At 35.8% G+C, this 17,408-nt stretch overlaps 1 protein-coding gene across 1 annotated transcript in view; it reads left to right on the forward strand.

Moving 5' to 3' along the window:
* The window catches only part of LOC111154466 (zinc finger GRF-type containing 1), an 83,087-nt gene that overhangs the window by 37,523 nt on the left and 28,156 nt on the right, over positions 1 to 17,408 (forward strand). Inside the window, exons 13-19 of the mRNA XM_022514079.1 lie at positions 1,500 to 1,623; positions 5,086 to 5,741; positions 6,659 to 6,797; positions 7,491 to 7,675; positions 8,819 to 9,015; positions 10,946 to 11,085; positions 15,679 to 15,822. Coding sequence (XP_022369787.1) covers positions 1,500 to 1,623; positions 5,086 to 5,741; positions 6,659 to 6,797; positions 7,491 to 7,675; positions 8,819 to 9,015; positions 10,946 to 11,085; positions 15,679 to 15,822 — 1,585 coding nt within the window. The remainder of the gene's footprint in view (positions 1 to 1,499; positions 1,624 to 5,085; positions 5,742 to 6,658; positions 6,798 to 7,490; positions 7,676 to 8,818; positions 9,016 to 10,945; positions 11,086 to 15,678; positions 15,823 to 17,408) is intronic.

Below are 17,408 nucleotides of genomic sequence, written 5' to 3' on the forward strand. Positions count from 1 at the left end.
GGAATTCCGCTGCTCTCCTTGGTATTGAACCTGCACTCCTTGGTAGGTGAACTTGGTCCTGGCTGGATTTCTTGTTGATCTTCTGGGGGAGGGGCCTGTTGTAGTGATTCTCAAGTGTCTTTACCCCAGGCGGACTTACCAGGGGCTGGGCCGAGTAATCCTCTCGGGTTTGCTTTCGGGAGCTTTTGTTCCCTGAGCGCTTTCCGTAGAGTTCCAGAGGACGGGAATGAAAATGGCAGCCTGCCAGTCTCAGGCCCAGAGGAGCTGAGAGCTCAGGGCCCCACTCCTCAGTTCGCCCTCAGAGAACAGCGCCCATTTACTCCTGTCTCCCTGGCCTCCAGCCTCGCTCTGAGCTCACCGAGCCTGCGACTGGTTCACGGTAACCCCGAGCTGAGAGCTCACTTCTCGGCTCTATCTCTGTAGCCGGCTTCCCCGTTCTAATACCTGCAAGCTCTGCGACACTCAGACACCCCTGATCCTTCTGTGACCCTGCGGGACCTGAGGCCATGCTGACCCTGCGTGGGCTTCGCCCCGGTTTAGCCTCTGGAGCGATGTCCCTCAGCAGAACAGACTTTTAAAAGTCCTGATTTTGTGCTCCATTGCTCCGCCGCTTGCCGGGAGCCAGCCCCTCCCCCTGCAGTCTATCTTCCTGTCGCTTTGGATTCACTTCTCTGCCAGTCCTACCTTTCAGAAAGTGGTTGATTTTCTGTTTCTAGAATTGCTGTTCTTCTTCTCTTCGATCTTCCATTGGATTTGTAGGTGTTTGCAATCTTTAGATAAGCTATCTAGCTGATCTCCTGCTACCTGAAGTAGTCTCAGCCTGCTACTTCTCTGCCATCTTGACTCCTCCTCTTCATGGTTCTAGTCTTAGCTGTATTTTCTTTTCACACTTCTTACCTTCCTATAAATCCACACTTCCTAGGAGTCAAGGATTCCAGGTGAGGAATTGCAGTACCTCAGTGCCTCTAGTGGCTCTCGCAGCATCGAGATTCATCTTTAGAACCAAATCTGCACAACCCCTATCAATCTAAATCAGAATCTGACCCATTTCAAATAAATCCAATAGTTTTTATTATTTATTTATTTATTTAAAAGACTTTATTTATTTATTTGACACAGAGAGAGAGAGCAGAAACAGGGTGAGGGACAAAGGGAGAAGCAGGCTCCCTGGGGAGCCTAATGTGGGACTTGATCCCAGGACCGTGGGATCGTGACCTGAGCCCAAGGTAGACACTTAACTGACTGAGCCACCCACTGACTGAACAACATAAATCCAATAGTTTTTAATGTTCTGTATTTTACTTTTTATGATTATTATTGACTTTAATGAGTTTATTCTATCCTGCCCCTTTGGGAAGAATCTTTGTCCTGCTATAACTCTACATAATGTGCTTGAAAGCATTATTTTTATTATGTAGATTACTAGAATTCATTCAAACTATAGGGGGAAAAGTGTAATAACATTTTGGTCAGTAGTCTTGTTTTTTCTTTCTGAATAGGCGATATCACCAGAACAAAAGAGCTCTACATTAAACCCTGTTTCTACTTTTACTTTGAACTCAAGAGATGAAGACTTTGTGATGGAATTCTCTGAGGAGTCCCTGAAAGAAAGAACTTTACCTGGTGACCTTCACTTCCTCAACTTAGTTACTATCAAAGTGCTCTAATACCTCTCTGTGTAAAATGAAGTTTTTTATTTGAGCAATTATTACTAAACTAAAAGTATCTTAGGACCAGATTCTATGTCGTATCCCTCAAGCCTTCCCTTTTTCTATTCCAGATGGCTCTTACTTTCAAATACGGTATTTCCTTCTAACTCGCAGGTTCCTTCTTACTTCTGTCATTTTCTCATTATGGACCTCTGAAATTGTCTTCTGTCATTACGGTTCTTCTCACAGCTCTAACTCCAGAGCCAGGCCCCTCTATTGCCCACTCCCCTCCCAGGGGAACAGTTCATTGTCAGTGTCTCATCTACACCATTGGTTGACTTTGTTCTAACCTCTTTCTTTCCTCTGATTTTCTTAGGGGTCTCTTCAACTGCTGCTTCTGCAGTTGCATTTTCAGGTCTCTTTTTTTTTTTTTACTCCTACCTATGAGTAAATTCCTACTTTGTGACAAGTAGAGTACGTTCTGTAGGATTCTTTCCTTTAACTTTTTTTTTTCTTTCTCTTTTCTTATAATTTCACCAGCGGATCTGCACCTGATTCCAAAGCTGTGTTGGGTAAGGGGTGAAGTTGTAGGTAATTTTTTTGGTCATGAGTGGATGATATAAAAAAGAAAAACTTTGTAATGTGAATGAGTAGTTGTGTTGGAAAAGGTTTAGTGGGTATGGTTAGTAGAGAAAACAAGGTAAGGAAGAGTCAGTGTGGGAGGAGTGGGTATCCAAACAAGTGAAGTGACAATGAAATAATAATTTTCATAGTTAAGCCATGGGTCTTTCTTTATTTTTTAAAATTTTTATTTTTAATTTTTTATTCAAGTATAATTAACATGTAGTATTTAATTAGCTTCAGTTGTAGCATACAATGATGCAACAATTTTATACATTTCTCAATGCCTATTGAGATAAGTGTGCTCTTAATCTCCTTTATCTGTTTCACTCCTTCCCCCCACCCACCTCCCCTCTAGCAACTACCAGTTTATTCTCTATATTTAAGAATCTGTTTTTTGTTTATCTCTTTTTATCTTTGTTTTTTTTTCTTAAATTCCACATATGGATGAAATCATATGGTATTCATCTTTCTCTGACTTATTTTGCTTAGTATTATACCCTCTAGGTCCATCTATGTTGTTGCAAATGGCAAGAATTCATTCTTTTTCTTGGCCGAGTAATATTCCATTTTGTGTGTGTGTGTGTGTGTGTGTGTGTGTGTGTGTGTGTGTGTACCGCATCTTCTTTATCCATTCATCTGTGGATGGACACTGTTTCCCTATCTTGTCTATTGAAAATAATGCAGTAGACATGGGGATGTATATATCTTTTGAAATTAGTGTTTTCATTCTTTGGGTAAATACCCAGTAGTGGAATTACTGTATTACGTGGTAATTCTATTTTTAATTTTTTGAGGAACCTCCATACTATTTTTCATTGTGGCTGCACCAACTTGCATTCTCACCAACAGTGCATTGGGTTCTTTTTCTCCACATCCTTGCCAGCACTTGTTATTTCTTGTCTTTTCTTATTTTGGCCATTCTGACAGATGTAAAGTAATATCTCATTGTGGTTTTAATTTGCACTTCCCTGATGATGAGTGATGTTGAACATTTTTTCATGTGCCTGCTGGTCATCAGTATGTCTTTGGGAACATGTCTATTCAGGGACATCTGGATGGCTGTCAATAAAGCAGTGGACTCTTGACTTCACCTCAGGTGATAATCTCAAGGTCCTGATATCAAGCTGAATCAGGCTCCATGCTCAGCAGGGAGTCTGTTTAAGGATTCTATCTTCTCCCACTGCCCCCCTCCCCCGCTTGTGCTCGTACACATGCTCGCGCACACTCTCTTTCTCTCTCTAAGATAAATAAATTTAAAAGAAAAAAGGAAAAGGTCTATTCAGATCCTTTGCCCACTTTAATGGAGTTCCTTGTGGTTTTTTGGTGTTGTGTTGTAGAAGTTCTTTATATCTTTTGGATATTTACCCCTTGTCTGATAGAGCATTTGCAAATATCTTCTTCCATTCTATAGATTGCCTTTTTCTTTTGTTGATGATTTCCTCTGCTGTCCAAAAGCTTTTTATTTTAGTGTAGTCCCAGTAGTTTTTAATTTTGTTTTTGTTTCTCTTACCAGAAGAGACATATGTAGAAACATGTTTCTTGGCAAATGTTAAAGAAATTACTGCCTATGTTGTTCTTTAGGAGTTTTACGATTTTAGGTCTCACACATATGTCTTTAATCCATTTTGACTTATTTTTTTTAATGGTGTAAGAAAGTGATCCAGTTTTATTCTTTTACATGTAGCTGTCTGGTTTTCCCAGCACTGGTTGTTGAAGAGATTTTCCCTATTGTATAGTCTTGCCTCCTTTGTTGTAGATTAATTGACCATGTAAGCGTGGAGTTATTTCTGAACTATCTATTATTTGCTTTCATTGATCTGTATGTCTATTTTTATGCCAATCTTTTACTCTTTAATGAAGTTTTAACTTTTCTGTCAATGTTGCTGATTGGCTTAGAATTATAATCTAACATTATAGAAGAATATCATTGGCTCCCCTATTGCTGTACTACCTTCCCAAGTGATCACTATAGTTTATTTCCAACAAATAATAAGTCTGTCAAGAAGGCACATTATCATAAAATAGGAAACCATAGGATTGTCAGATAAAAACTTTAAGCTTATATATTTCCTATGTAGTATTATTCATTCACTTATTTATTCTACAAATATTTATCATTGCTTTTTACAATTTCAGGAGTATGTCTATTACTAACACTGCTCACCGAAGGAATTCCAAAATTCAGCCAAAATCTGCCATTACATGAGTTTACCAGAGTTGAACTCTTATCACATACCAACAGATCAGAATAAAGCTAAATATCTTTGTTACCCTGAAAGTGAACATATTAATTCATGAGTGTAGTAAATATAAAGGAGGTTATAGTCGTATGGTCAGATAAATAAACCATGAACTTCAGTCTCTGGAGTAGGAATGTAAAGTTGAGAACAAACAATTACTTCTGGGTTTTTGTCCTGACTCTGCCAATCAGTAGTCATGTTACCTCTAGGTCTTGGTAGTCTCGTCTGTAAAATGAGTACAATAAATCCCTTCTTGGCTGTAAAGTACTCTGAAAACTTAAGTGCTATGTAAATATAATCTAGTGACTGGTGGTGGAAGGGAAACCTTAGCTAAGGGGGGAAAAGAAAAAAGAGAAGGATTGCAAGTTCATCAACCTTAAGAAAGTTTGAGTCTCTTAACTTTGAAATCTAAAATCATTAAAATTTTTATATTATGAAAGTGGAAATAAAATTATTGATTTTTTTTCAAGGCAAGTTGGTACTTCTTTTTTATACAGATAGCTACTGGTTTTTAGAGCCTAGGTGGTGACTGTAATACATTTTTTATTTAATCAGCTTTTTTTTCCCCCCAGTTATCAAAAAATCCAGTTCTCTGGAGAATAAGAACTTTCGAAGGCTTCCATTAGTAAGTAGAACCCGAGTTCCACTTATTACCTTGCCACCTGCTGAAAGGTCACCTGATTTAGATTCTTGTTCATACGTGATCAACTGTGACAGGCAAGAATCTTCTGGTCCCCCCCCCATATTCAACTTGTGTGAAGAATCAGGAGTTCTTTCTTTTAGCTTTGCGCTTGAGGACCAAAATGAAACTTCCTTCTTTAAAGAATCTAGAGAAGTGACTCCAGGGGACATTTTACTTCTCAATAATCTATCTACTCAAAGCAAGTGGCTGAAATATCAGAACATACCCCAGTGCAACTTGAGTACTCCAAGCAGAGTCGCTAAGAAAGTAACAGATGGCTTCTCTCCTGAGATTATTCCTGGGACGCATTTTAGTGACACAGGTGAAAGACAGAATGATACTGTGAATGAAATCTCTTTAGACTCTATGCATTTGCAAATGTTAAAAGGCATGCTCCATCAGCAGCAGCAGGATTTTAGCAGTCAAGATTTGGTTTCTAGAAAGAAAGCACTCTGTTTGAATATAAAGCAGACTTCCAAGATTGAAAATATTCAAAACATGTTAGGAGAGTCTGCCTGCTACATCTACAGTGTAACAGATTTACAGGTGAGGAAGTGTACTGATGTATCTTGGTGCATTTTTTCCAATAGTTATTGTCTGAATTTTATTTTATTTTATTTTATTTTTTTAAAGATTATTTATTTGACAGACAGAGATCACAAGTAGGCAGAGAGGCAGGCAGAGAGAGGGGGGAAGCAGACTCCCCGCTGAGCAGAGAGCCCAATGAGGGGTTCGATCCCAGGACCCTAGGATCATGACCTGAGCCAAAGGCAGAGGCTTTAACTCACTGAGCCACCCCGGTGCCCCTGTTGTCTGAATTTTAACAAAAGAATTACCAAAATCATATCGAGCAATGATTTTACTCCTGGAGCTGATGGCTTTTTTGTTTTTTCCTTTTTTGAATTTTCCAGAACTCTAGGTATAATCATATCTTCTTTGACTTAAAATTGGGAACATTAAGTAAACTTAAATATTTGAAAGTGTCTGATGCAGTATCTGACACATAATAACTAGTTAATAAATTATAGCTTCAGCTACTTCCACTTCGATTACTGCTCTTACTGTGATTGTTCTGATTTTTCACTACGAGTTCAGTTTTGCCAATCAGACCATAGTTAATGTAAAGTTAGATCTTATTATATATTGATTTTGCACAATTATTGTAGTTGTAACCGGAAATTGAAACATACAGTGTTGTTCTTATTAGCAAAGTTTTTCCTAGCAAAAACTAAAATCTTATTAAGGGACAGAAACATTTATTCTTATTTATATGATTAAAATTGCCATGCATAGCCATTTTTGCTATATTCCCTGTCTCATTTAGAATTAGCAAATGATTTTCAAGAATTCTGAAAATTAAAAGAAAAATGTGTTTGTTATACATCTCTATAGAAAATAACTTTCTCATTAATAAACAGTATTTTTCTGGAGTTGTTATAATAACTTGAATTATTCAATTTCAGGAGATAAATGGCTCTGAGCTATGCTTCCCAAGTGGACAGAAAATAAAATCTGCTTATCTTCCCCAAAGGCAAATTCAAATACCAGCTGTTTTTCAGTCTCCTGCTCATTATAAGCAGATTTTTACATCTTGTCTCATAGGTATGACTGTTATTTTTCTATTTTATTATGATTGATTGCTGCTTAATATAAGTAGTATAGCTATAGAAAGCATAATATTTTATACTGTGAATTTTCATATTAAATTCTCTACTTGAGATTTGTTATTTTCCATATGTTTCCTCCAGTTTTCAACAGTAACTTATATGCTAGTTTAAGGTCAAATTGAGTTTCATTAAGAGGGAAATGACGGTATTATCTTTTTCAAGTTATAATTTTTCATGTTTTTTGAACTAGAGGTGTTACAAGTGGTTTTGTTAAAAAATTTTAAACATGATGCATAATAAGTTTTTTTTGTTTTTTTTTTTTTAAGATTTTGTTTATTTATTTGACAGTGAGAGAGTAAGCACAAGCAGGGGGAGTGGGAAAAGGAGAAGCAGGTTTCTCTCTGAGCAGGGAGTCTGATGTGGGGCTCTATCCCAGAGTCCTCAGATCATGATCTGAGCTGAAGGCATACCTTTAACCGACTGAACCATCCAGACACCCCAGCATGATTAGTTTCGATAGTTCTTTTGGTTGTACAAGGACAAAACTTACCTTTGAAAAAATGGATATTAGCATTAGGTTATAGATTACGCTGTTAAAAGGCTTTTTTGAATTTAGCTAACAGTGGACATGATACAAACAATTATTTTATATTTCATCTTTACTTTTTTCTTTCTTTTTTTTGGGTAGAACATCTAAATATATTGCTGTTTGGCTTGGCACAGCGGTTACACAAAGCTCTTTCAAAAGTTGACATATCATTTTACACATCATTAAAGGGAGAGAAACTGAAAAATGTAGAAAGTAATGTGCCATTCTGCCATCATCATCAACCTGCAAAACTTGTAATGGTTAAAAAGGATGGTCCAAATAAGGTATTGTTGCCTCTTCTTGCCTATTGCCCCACCAAATACTTGTAAAAAAGTTTAGGTACCTACTGCTTTATGACAAGTTTAGTTAAAGAGCAAGTCTTGATTAGGAGCCACTTGAGGTGTTAGTAACTAACATACAGTAAATTCCCAGGAAATTTTTATTGAAAGATTATCTGTGTTCTAGGATGCAAAAGTGTGAGTTAAGATCATCCTTCACATTGCTTAGGAACTTACTACATAGTGGTAGATGGAGATAAAAGGAAATTTTGCATAATAGTGTAATTGATACAGTAGGAGGGATATGCCCAAATTATAGTTACAGCACTGAGAAAGGAATATGTCCCAACCTGAGATCTTAGAGAATGCAGAGATGAGCCTGAAAGAAGTGAAAGTTGAAGTAGTTTATTATGTGATCCCCAGTATAAGTAACAGATAAGGCCTTAGGAATAGAAAAGCATAGTGATTTTATTTGCATTGCTGATAATGTATTATAGTGGGAGAAATCAAGCTAATGTTTATGTATTGCATATATATATTTAGATGTAAATTCAGTTGTCAAAAGCAAGAATTCATAAATAATATAACTACGGAATAAAATATTATAGAATCATCAAAAGTCTTTTTTTCTTTTTAAGATAATTTGATGACATTGTTGTCATGTGTCCAGTATGTTGTGTATAAAGGTTAATTTATGGAGTAGAAAATACATCATTATCCATCATTATCTGAGTTTTATTATTTTTAAAAACAGTATACAGTGTATATTTTTGTGTGCATATGCACACACTTATGTGAGTGACAAAAAAGGCCAAGAAGAAATGCACAAGATATTTCTTGTAGTTCTTTCTGGTTTTCTATAGTGAACATTTTAAATTGGGAAAACAATAAATTTTGTTTTTCAAATAAGCTTATATTCTCAGAATAATGTAATTTTTTGATGAGGAGAAAATAAATGGAAAAGTAAGTGGTTTTAAATTTTAGTGTGTTGTTTAAATTGATATTAATAAAAAGATTAACTGGTATAATAAATAATTTATTAAAGTACATTAATGCCAAACAACTTTTTATATGTCTTGACAAATACAGTACAAAAACAGTAAAATATAAAATTTTTCTTCCTAAATTATAATATCTTTTTCCTCTTAGGGCCGTCTCTTTTATACCTGTGATGGACCCAAAGCTGAACAATGTAAATTTTTCAAGTGGCTTGAAGAAGTGACCCCAGGATATTTAACACAAGAAGACTCTCTACCTAGCATGGTTTTAAGTGATACAAAGAGTATTGGCCTATACTTAAGAAGTCAAAAGATACCTCTCTTTGAGGAATGCCAACTTTTGGTGAGGTACGTTTCTTGGTACCAAATAATGCCTGTAATTATATCAGAAGATAATAACCTCACATGATTGTCATCAGTTTTTTTTGTTGTTGTTGTTTTTTTAAGATTTATTTATTTATTTTAGAGAAAGAGTGAGACAGACAGCAAGTTGGGGGTATGGGAGAGGGAGAGGGAATCTCAAGCAGACTCCCTGCTGAGCACAGAGTCCAATGTGGGGCTTACTCCCATAACCCTGAGATCAGGACCTGAGCTGAAATCAAGAGTTGGACGCTTAACCACTGAGCCACCGAGGGGCCCTTATTGTCATCAGTTTTAAAAGAGATTGAGATAGGAAAAATATTTAAAAGTATCTAAAACCTCAGTTTTTCTAACTGTAAAATGGGAATAATTTTCTAAAGCTATTTTTGGCCCCCTCTAAACATCAAGCAGTGTCAGCAATATGAAGGTGACTGGCAGGCATGCTGTTTTTCCAAGCATTTTTATATACGGTCACAATCCTAAGGGAAACCCTGCTTAACAAACCACAAGAATAATTTTTATCAGTGCTGGATAATAGTGGTCATTCACAAGGCTGAACTAGGTAGTTTTGTAGGATAATAGAATGCTACGTTTTGGAAAAATGTCTTATAAAAGTAGCTATAATGAACATTTGCATGGTAATTTAATAACATCTCTGGGGGGTTTATACATGCTGTGCCCTCTTCTAGGTACTTTGCATATGTTGTTTCATTTAATCATCACAATAACCTAGAAAATATGGGAATAATGGGGATAATATATTATAGTTATCAAAACTGAGGTACTCTATCTTTTATATACTTTGGATACTTTTCCTATCTCAGTCTCTTTTAAAACTGTTGTTGATAATTCTGTGATGGTTGCTATTATCTTCCTTTGACACAATATTTTAAGATTTCGTGTACATATATGAAAGTATATAAACATATACTCACCCTGGTTCTTTCCTTTTAAGGTTGTATTTTTTTTTTTAAAGATTTTATTTATTTATTTGACAGACAGAGATCACAAGTAGTAGGCAGAGAGGCAGACAGAGAGAGGAGGAAGCAGGCTCCCCGTGGAGCAGAGAGCCCCATGTGGGGCTCGATCCCAGGACCCTGGGATCATGACCCGAGCCGAAGGCAGAGGCTTTAACCCACTGAGCCACCCAGGTGCCCCTTAATGTTGTATTTTAAAGATGAAAAGAAGGGGCACTTGGGTGGCTCTGTCGTTAAGCATCTGACTTCCGCTGAGGTCATGATCCCAGGGTCCTGGGATCAAGCCCCTGCTCAGTGGGGAGCCTGTTTTTCCTGCTCCCCCTGGTTTGTATTCCCTCTCACTGCCTCTCTCTCTCTCTGTCCAATAAATAAATAAAATCTTTAAAAAAAAGTTAAAGATGAAAAGAAAAAGATCTGTAACTTTAAACTTCCACTTGTAAGCTAAGTCCTGGGATTATAATGTACAGTATGGTAACTGTATTACATACATAATACATAAATATGTATTACATATTTAAAAGTTGCTGAAAGAGTAGATCTTAAAAGTGCTCATCTTGGGCACCTGGGTGACTCAATCAGTTAAGCGTCCAGCTCTTGATTTTGGCTCAGGTCCTGATCTCAGGGTCATGAGATTGAGCCCTACATTTGGCTCTGTGCTCAGCAGGAGTCTGCTTGAGAGTCCCTCTCCCTCTGCCCCTTCTCACTGTCAAATACATAAATCTTTTTTAAAAAGTGCTCATCACAAGGAGAACAGTTTGTAAATCTGTGTGGTGATGGATGTTAACTAGACTTATTGTAGTGATCGTTTCACAATATATGCATATATTGAACCATTTTATTGTACACCTGAAACTACTATAATGTTATATGACAATTATAACTCAGTAAAAAATTTGTCCCTTAATATTTAAATTCACTTTTACTTTTTACTCATTTTTCAGAAAAGGATTTGATTTTCAAAGAAAACAGTATGGCAAACTAAAGAAGTTTACTACTGTAAATCCTGAATTTTATAGTGAACCTAAAAACAAACTTTATCTTAAGCTGAGTCGGAAGGAAAATTCTTCAACTTATAGCAAAAGTAAGTTGATTGATCATGTTGGTGACTATGTCTAGCCTTGCATCTCCGTTACATAATAGCTCTGTAAATTCTTTCTATTAAAGAGGTTTTATAAAATACTGCTTAATAGTAGCATGTATTGTGAATTATTATACAATAAATTGGACCATTTCCAAAAAGCATTTTTTAAAATTTTAGTTTTTTAAAAAAACCTTAGTAAAGACTCCCCAAATCTATTTAATTTTGTTTAAAAATTATACTAGCTTCTCGGCATTATGTAAGTATATATTCCTTCTGAATGAAGGAAGCATTATGTTGATTTGTTGATTGCATTCTAGCAGAAACTTCATGTTGCTGACCAATAACAAAACTATTTAAGGTAGGCTACTTTAAATAGCACTAATTTAAACCCATAAATTTTACGTTAATATGGATTTATTTCCCATCCTTGAACATAACTACCTTTTAAAAAATGACTACAAACTTGTCCAAGGTAATTTAATTACATTTATTTCATGTTTCCCTTTTAGCATTTTCTGGATTTTTCTCTTATTAATATATATCATCAAAAACTGTTTTGAATGTAGGTCTTTGTATGGTAAGCCTGCTAAGCCTTGAAAACTTGAGAATATATATATATTTTTTTAAAGATTTTATTTATTTATTTGACAGAGAGAGATCACAAGTAGAGAGGCAGGCAGAGAGAGAGGGGGAAGCAGGCTCCCCGCTGAGCAGAGAGAACCCGATGTGGGGCTCGATCCCAGGACCCCGAGACCACGACCTGAGCCGAAGGCAGAGGCCTTAACCCACTGAGCCACCCAGGTGCCCCAGAAAACTTGAGAATATTTTTATTACACATTCATATTTGAAAGATAGTTTTGCTACATTTCGAATTCTAGGTTATAAGTTCTTTTCATTTAATATTTGGACCTATGGAAGCAGCAATTTTATATGTTTTAACCAAGTATTAATATACTTGGTTACGTTCTTGCTGTTGAAAATCTGATGCCATTATGATTCTTACTCCTTTATATGTTATTTGCTCTTTTTGGTTGGAAGCTTTAGAATTTTAATTTTCTCTCTGACTTTTATAGTCTTATATTCCCTATAATGTGTCTACATATGAATTTTTCCATTTTCTCCTCTTGGGCACACTGTTGGCCTTTTAAATATAAAGTCTTCTATCTCTAAACTCATCCACTATATGCATTAAATATGTATAGCTTTTTGTATGTCTGTCATCTCTCCATAGGGTGTTTGTTTGTTTGTTTTAAATACTGAAGTCAGCGCATCTGGGTGGCTCAGTCAGTTGTGTCCACTTTCAGCTCAGGTCATGATCCCAGGGTCCTGGGATGGAGCCCCATGTGGGGCTCCCTGCTCAGTGGGGAACCTGCTTCTCCCTCTTGCCCTTGCTTGTGCTCTCTCTATCCCTCTCTCTCTTTTTCAAATGAACAAATAAAAATCTTAAAAAAAATACTAAAGTCTTTTATCTTTTCTATTTTTTAAATTCTGGGAAATTGATTTCCATTATTTCTTCAAATAATCTTCACTTTATTTTTATTTATCTTCTAGAACTTTTATTATTCCAATATTAGCATCTCTGACTCTCTAAAGATTTCTTTTATATTGTTTGGGCTTTTGTCCTTTCTTCATTCTGGAAAATATCCTCAATATTGTCTTCTAAATTGCTTTGTTATTCCTCAAAAGTATCTATTCTGCTATTTATCCCATCAGTTATAACTTTATTTTAACTACCATGTTTTTCAGCCTAATATTTTTGTTTGTTTCTTTCTCATTATTTTCTTGGTCATAGTTTGCATTGCTACTATCATCTCTTATCTCTTATAAAAAAAAATCTCTTTTCAGGATAAATTTAAATTCTTTGTCCATCTGTTCTGGTATTTCCTTTTCTGTAGGCCTCTGTAATCCAGTATTTTTTTTTTTTTTTTGAAGTCTTTGTTCTCCTTAAATGTCTCATTATTTTGGCCTGTAAACTAATTTTCCCCTGGTGGTATCAGCTGCTCTTTCTGGCATTGCATATGGGTGAAGGCTGACCCCAGTATGGTCAGCTCCAATGAGGTTAGGGAGTTGGGTTTAGTCCCAGATCTGCCATTTACTGTCCTTGTATCTATGGATAATATATTTAACTTTTTCGGGCCTCATTCTTCCTTCATCAATAAAATGGTGATAATAATAACATCTATCTGATATTTAAAATGTCTTTTGACCCGGAATATTGTATAATGTATTACTGTGTGGGGTTTTTGTTATTGTTGTTTTTAAGATTTTATTTTTTTAAGTCTTCTCAATACCCAATATGGGGTTCAAACATACAACCCTAAGATCAAGAGTCACATGCTACACCAAACCAGCCAGGTGCCCCTGGCTTATTTTTATTTTATTAAAAAAAAAAAAAAAAAAAATTCCCCTAGGTACATGACCTGCCAATAGATTCTGTTCTATTTACCTATCCCTGGTGGCAGTAGTTAGTGGGTATGCTGCCCTGTTTCTCTATCTTAAAGTCCTTCTGGCAGTCTTGTTTTAGCCAAAGACTAAATTAGCCTCAAAACAAATCCTGGAGTCAACTGCTCTAAGAGAGATAGGATTATGCCATCATCCATTAATTAATGTCCCAGCTGACCTTCAATACTCACAATTCTTCTTTGTCTCCTTGGTGGTGAGGTTGGGGTTATCCTGAGAATCTGCTGGGAAAATTCTTCCTCTTTCCCCAATCCCAGAATTCCTTTCTGTCATCTATAAAGAATCAGGAGTTTCCTGGTGTTTAAGATTTTTATCATCCTTTCTCATTCTTTTTGTGGCTTCTGTAAGAATCTCAGGGCTCTGAAGTAGACATGCCATTCCCACTAGCTCTTTTCTAACATTGTATTGGATTTGTATTTCAAGTTTTTCCTGTCATTTCAGTGGGATATGGAGAGAAAGGAAAGGCAAACAGATTTTTTTTTTTTTTTTGGTCAACTATCTTGAATTGGAGATCTTTTTAAGTTATGGTGATGGTTGGATTAAATAAATATTAGCAAATAAAGAATAAATTATTTCTATGTTACCTCAGTTGGCCATTTTTTTGTTTTGTTTTTTGAGAGAGATAGAACAAGGGAAGGGCAGAGGGAGAGGAAGTGCAAGAATTTTAAGGAGGCTCCAAGCCCAGTGAAGAGCCCCAGGTGAGGCTCCATCTCACTACCCTGAGATCATGGCCTGAGCTGAAATCCAGAGTCAGATGCTTAACCGGCTGAGCCACCCAGGTGCCTGGCAAATATTTTTTTAAAAATTAGATATATAATACACTATAATAAATCAGGTTTTTCTAAAGCATAAACATTTTCTAAAACAATAGTTCTGTGGGGATATTGATAAAAGTCAATGTAAAAAAAATGGATTCTGTGGCTAAATAAATTTGGAAAATGCTGCATTAAGCAAATAACCTTAACTAAGATTTTTCAGAACCTTAAATATGCTGATATGCATTGGACTTTCCAAGATGGGAATGTAGCCCAATAAATTATCTTTTCTGATGCGGTTGAGACTCGTGGCTTGTCAGTTAATTTTCAAAGTTGGTTTAAGTTAGGGATTATAATAAATAATGCACATGAACATTAAACATTTAAACTTAAAATATTTGAATATATTTTTATTTAATGATCTTTTGATGAAGAATTAAGGCTTTTGTTTAGACTGGGTGTTTTGATTGGTGGCCTTTTTTTATCTTGTATAAGCCATACCCACAGATACACCACCCATAAAGAATTACCATTCAGAATTTTTAAACATGGAGCAAGAACTTGTGAAGAAATCTAAGTGGAGAGTGATTAAAATTTTTTCAATTTCTTTTCGAAGCTTTTACATTTGTCTCAACATATTTGAGTTAAAAGCAGTTTTTCTTGTGTATTTTGTGACTTTTTAAAGTAAATCTTAAGTCTTTCTGAATTATTTAATTTTCTTAAAGCAACAATTATTTTTCTTCATATTCATAATGATTCAAATAATACCTGATTAAGTTATAATATTATAACTAATCCAACTGGTATAAATAAATTTTAGAAGAAGTAAAATTGACTCTTTGTAAGTATCTGCTCAACTGGTGGTAGAAATGATGTACAGGTATCATGGGAAATAGCCTACTAGGGGTACTCAGTATGCCGTGGAGATGGCGTGTTATACAGAAAGAAGAACATTAATTAATCTAGAGCATCTGTTAAGTAGAAGTCTGTTAAGAGAACTTGTATTCTGTCCACAGATTGCCAACTTTATTTGAGCATGAAAACCATTACAGACAGAGCATCTTTTTAGACTCATGTTCTTCCTTGGGAAAGTCTGATATAGCTATAAAGTTGTTTTATAAGAAAGATGAGTTAGATGTTATGTTACTTTATTTACATTGTTTTTTAATATAATCATAAAATAACTTAAACATAAAAGTAATTGCATTAAAACATGAAAATAAAATGTCACTTATTCAGGTTTTAGTTTGGGTAGAATCTGGTAGATAATAGCTAATTTTGTTTTTTGAGAAATAATATGACCAAGCATGTAAGAAATCCAAAGTACTTTTGAATTGAGCGTAGTTCTGAGTTCTTTAAAAAATGTTTATCTTTACAGATGATCTTTGGGTGGTATCAAAAACCCTGGACTTTGAATTAGATACTTTTATTGCATGTAGTGCTTTCTTTGGGCCATCATCTATCAATGAAGTGGAGCTTCTACCTTTGAAAGGTTATTTCCCTTCTAACTGGCCCACTAACGGTAAGTGTTATCATACCCATATTAATTTATATTAAAAGAAGAATGATAGACATAAGACACATTGTAAGCAAGGATGCTAACTTTGTGTGGGATTATTTGATTAAGGCCAACAAAAAGCGAGCCACCTCGGGGCATCTGGGTGGCTCAGTTGGGTAAGTGTCTGACCCTTGATTTCAGCTCAGACCATGTTCTCAGAGTTGTCAGGGTAAGGTTCTGCACTGGGCTTGGAGCCTGCTTAAGATTCTCTCTCTCAAAAAAAAAAAAAAAAAAAAGATTCTCTCTCTCCCTCTCCCTTTGTTCCTCCCCCAGCCCTCTCCCCAGCTCATGCACACTCTCTCCAAAAAAAGAAAAAGTATCCATTTCTATTTCCTACTATTGTATGCAATGTGTTCCCGAAAATAGGTATGAAAGTTGAATACATATTTTTGCAGTTCAAGTGTCAGAGAGCTAACAATATAATAAAATCTTGAACCCTCACTTAAGTATTTTGTTGAAGTTTTTTTTTTTTTTTTTTTTTAAGATTCACCCATTTATTATTTGAGAGAGAGAGAGAGGTGTGGGGGGCATTGGAAAATGGAGAGAGAATCTCAAGCAGACTCCACGCTGAGCACGGAGCCCAGTGCAGAGCTTGATCTCATGACCGGGAGACCAAGACCCTTAGCTGAAACCAAGAGTTGGATACTTAACCAACTGTGCCACCCAAGCGCCCCTTAAGTTGATTTTTATATAACTGATTTTTAAAAATTTAAACATTAAAAAAAATAAGAATTTTCTCAAATAATTTCTCATATCAAGTTCTGATTCTCTTGGTTTTTTAATTCTTTTGGCTTATTTTTCTAATAGGGTACATTTAGTAAACACATCATTTATTTTTACATTGAGAAGGTCTTTTAGATTTTGTAGGGATTTTGCTAGCAGTGGAACAGGAAGGTATGATTTTTGAGAAATTTTTAATAAGATAGTAGGCTACTAGCCTTATTATTATTTTTTAATAAAGGAAGTTTTAGTGGACTGAATCCTTGTCCAGTTCAAAGAATCTGTAGATTTCTCTATACATCCTGATCTCTGGAATAATTCATGATGGTTCAATTTGGTCTATAATTAGAGACACAACATTTAATGATTCATTTCAAGTATTTTTTAAAAACTTTTTTAGGAAAGATTTTATTTGTGAGATTTATTTATTTATGAGAGAGCACAAGCAATGGGAGTGGCAGGCAGAGGGAGAAGCAGGCTCCCTGCTGAGCAAGGAGCCCAATTTGGGACTACATGGGACTTAGTCCCAGGACCCTGGGATCATGACCTGAGCCAAAGGCAGATGCTTAATCAACTGAGCCACCCAGCTGTCCCTATTTCAAGTATTTTTTTTTTTAAGATTTTATTTATGTGACAGACAGAGAACACAAGTAGGCAGAGAGAGAGAGAGAGAGGAAGGGAAGCAGGTTCCCTGCTGAGCAGACAGCCTGATGTGGGGCTTGATCCCAGGACCTGAGACCATGACCTGAGCTGAAGGCAGAGGCTTAACCCATTGAGCCACCCAGGCCCCCCCCTATTTTAAGTATTTTGTATTCATTTTTAACTTCTGA

This window comes from Enhydra lutris, unplaced genomic scaffold (genome assembly GCF_002288905.1).
Source record: "Enhydra lutris kenyoni isolate GAN:26980312 unplaced genomic scaffold, ASM228890v2 scaffoldscaffold3, whole genome shotgun sequence".
Lineage (NCBI taxonomy): Eukaryota > Metazoa > Chordata > Mammalia > Carnivora > Mustelidae > Enhydra > Enhydra lutris.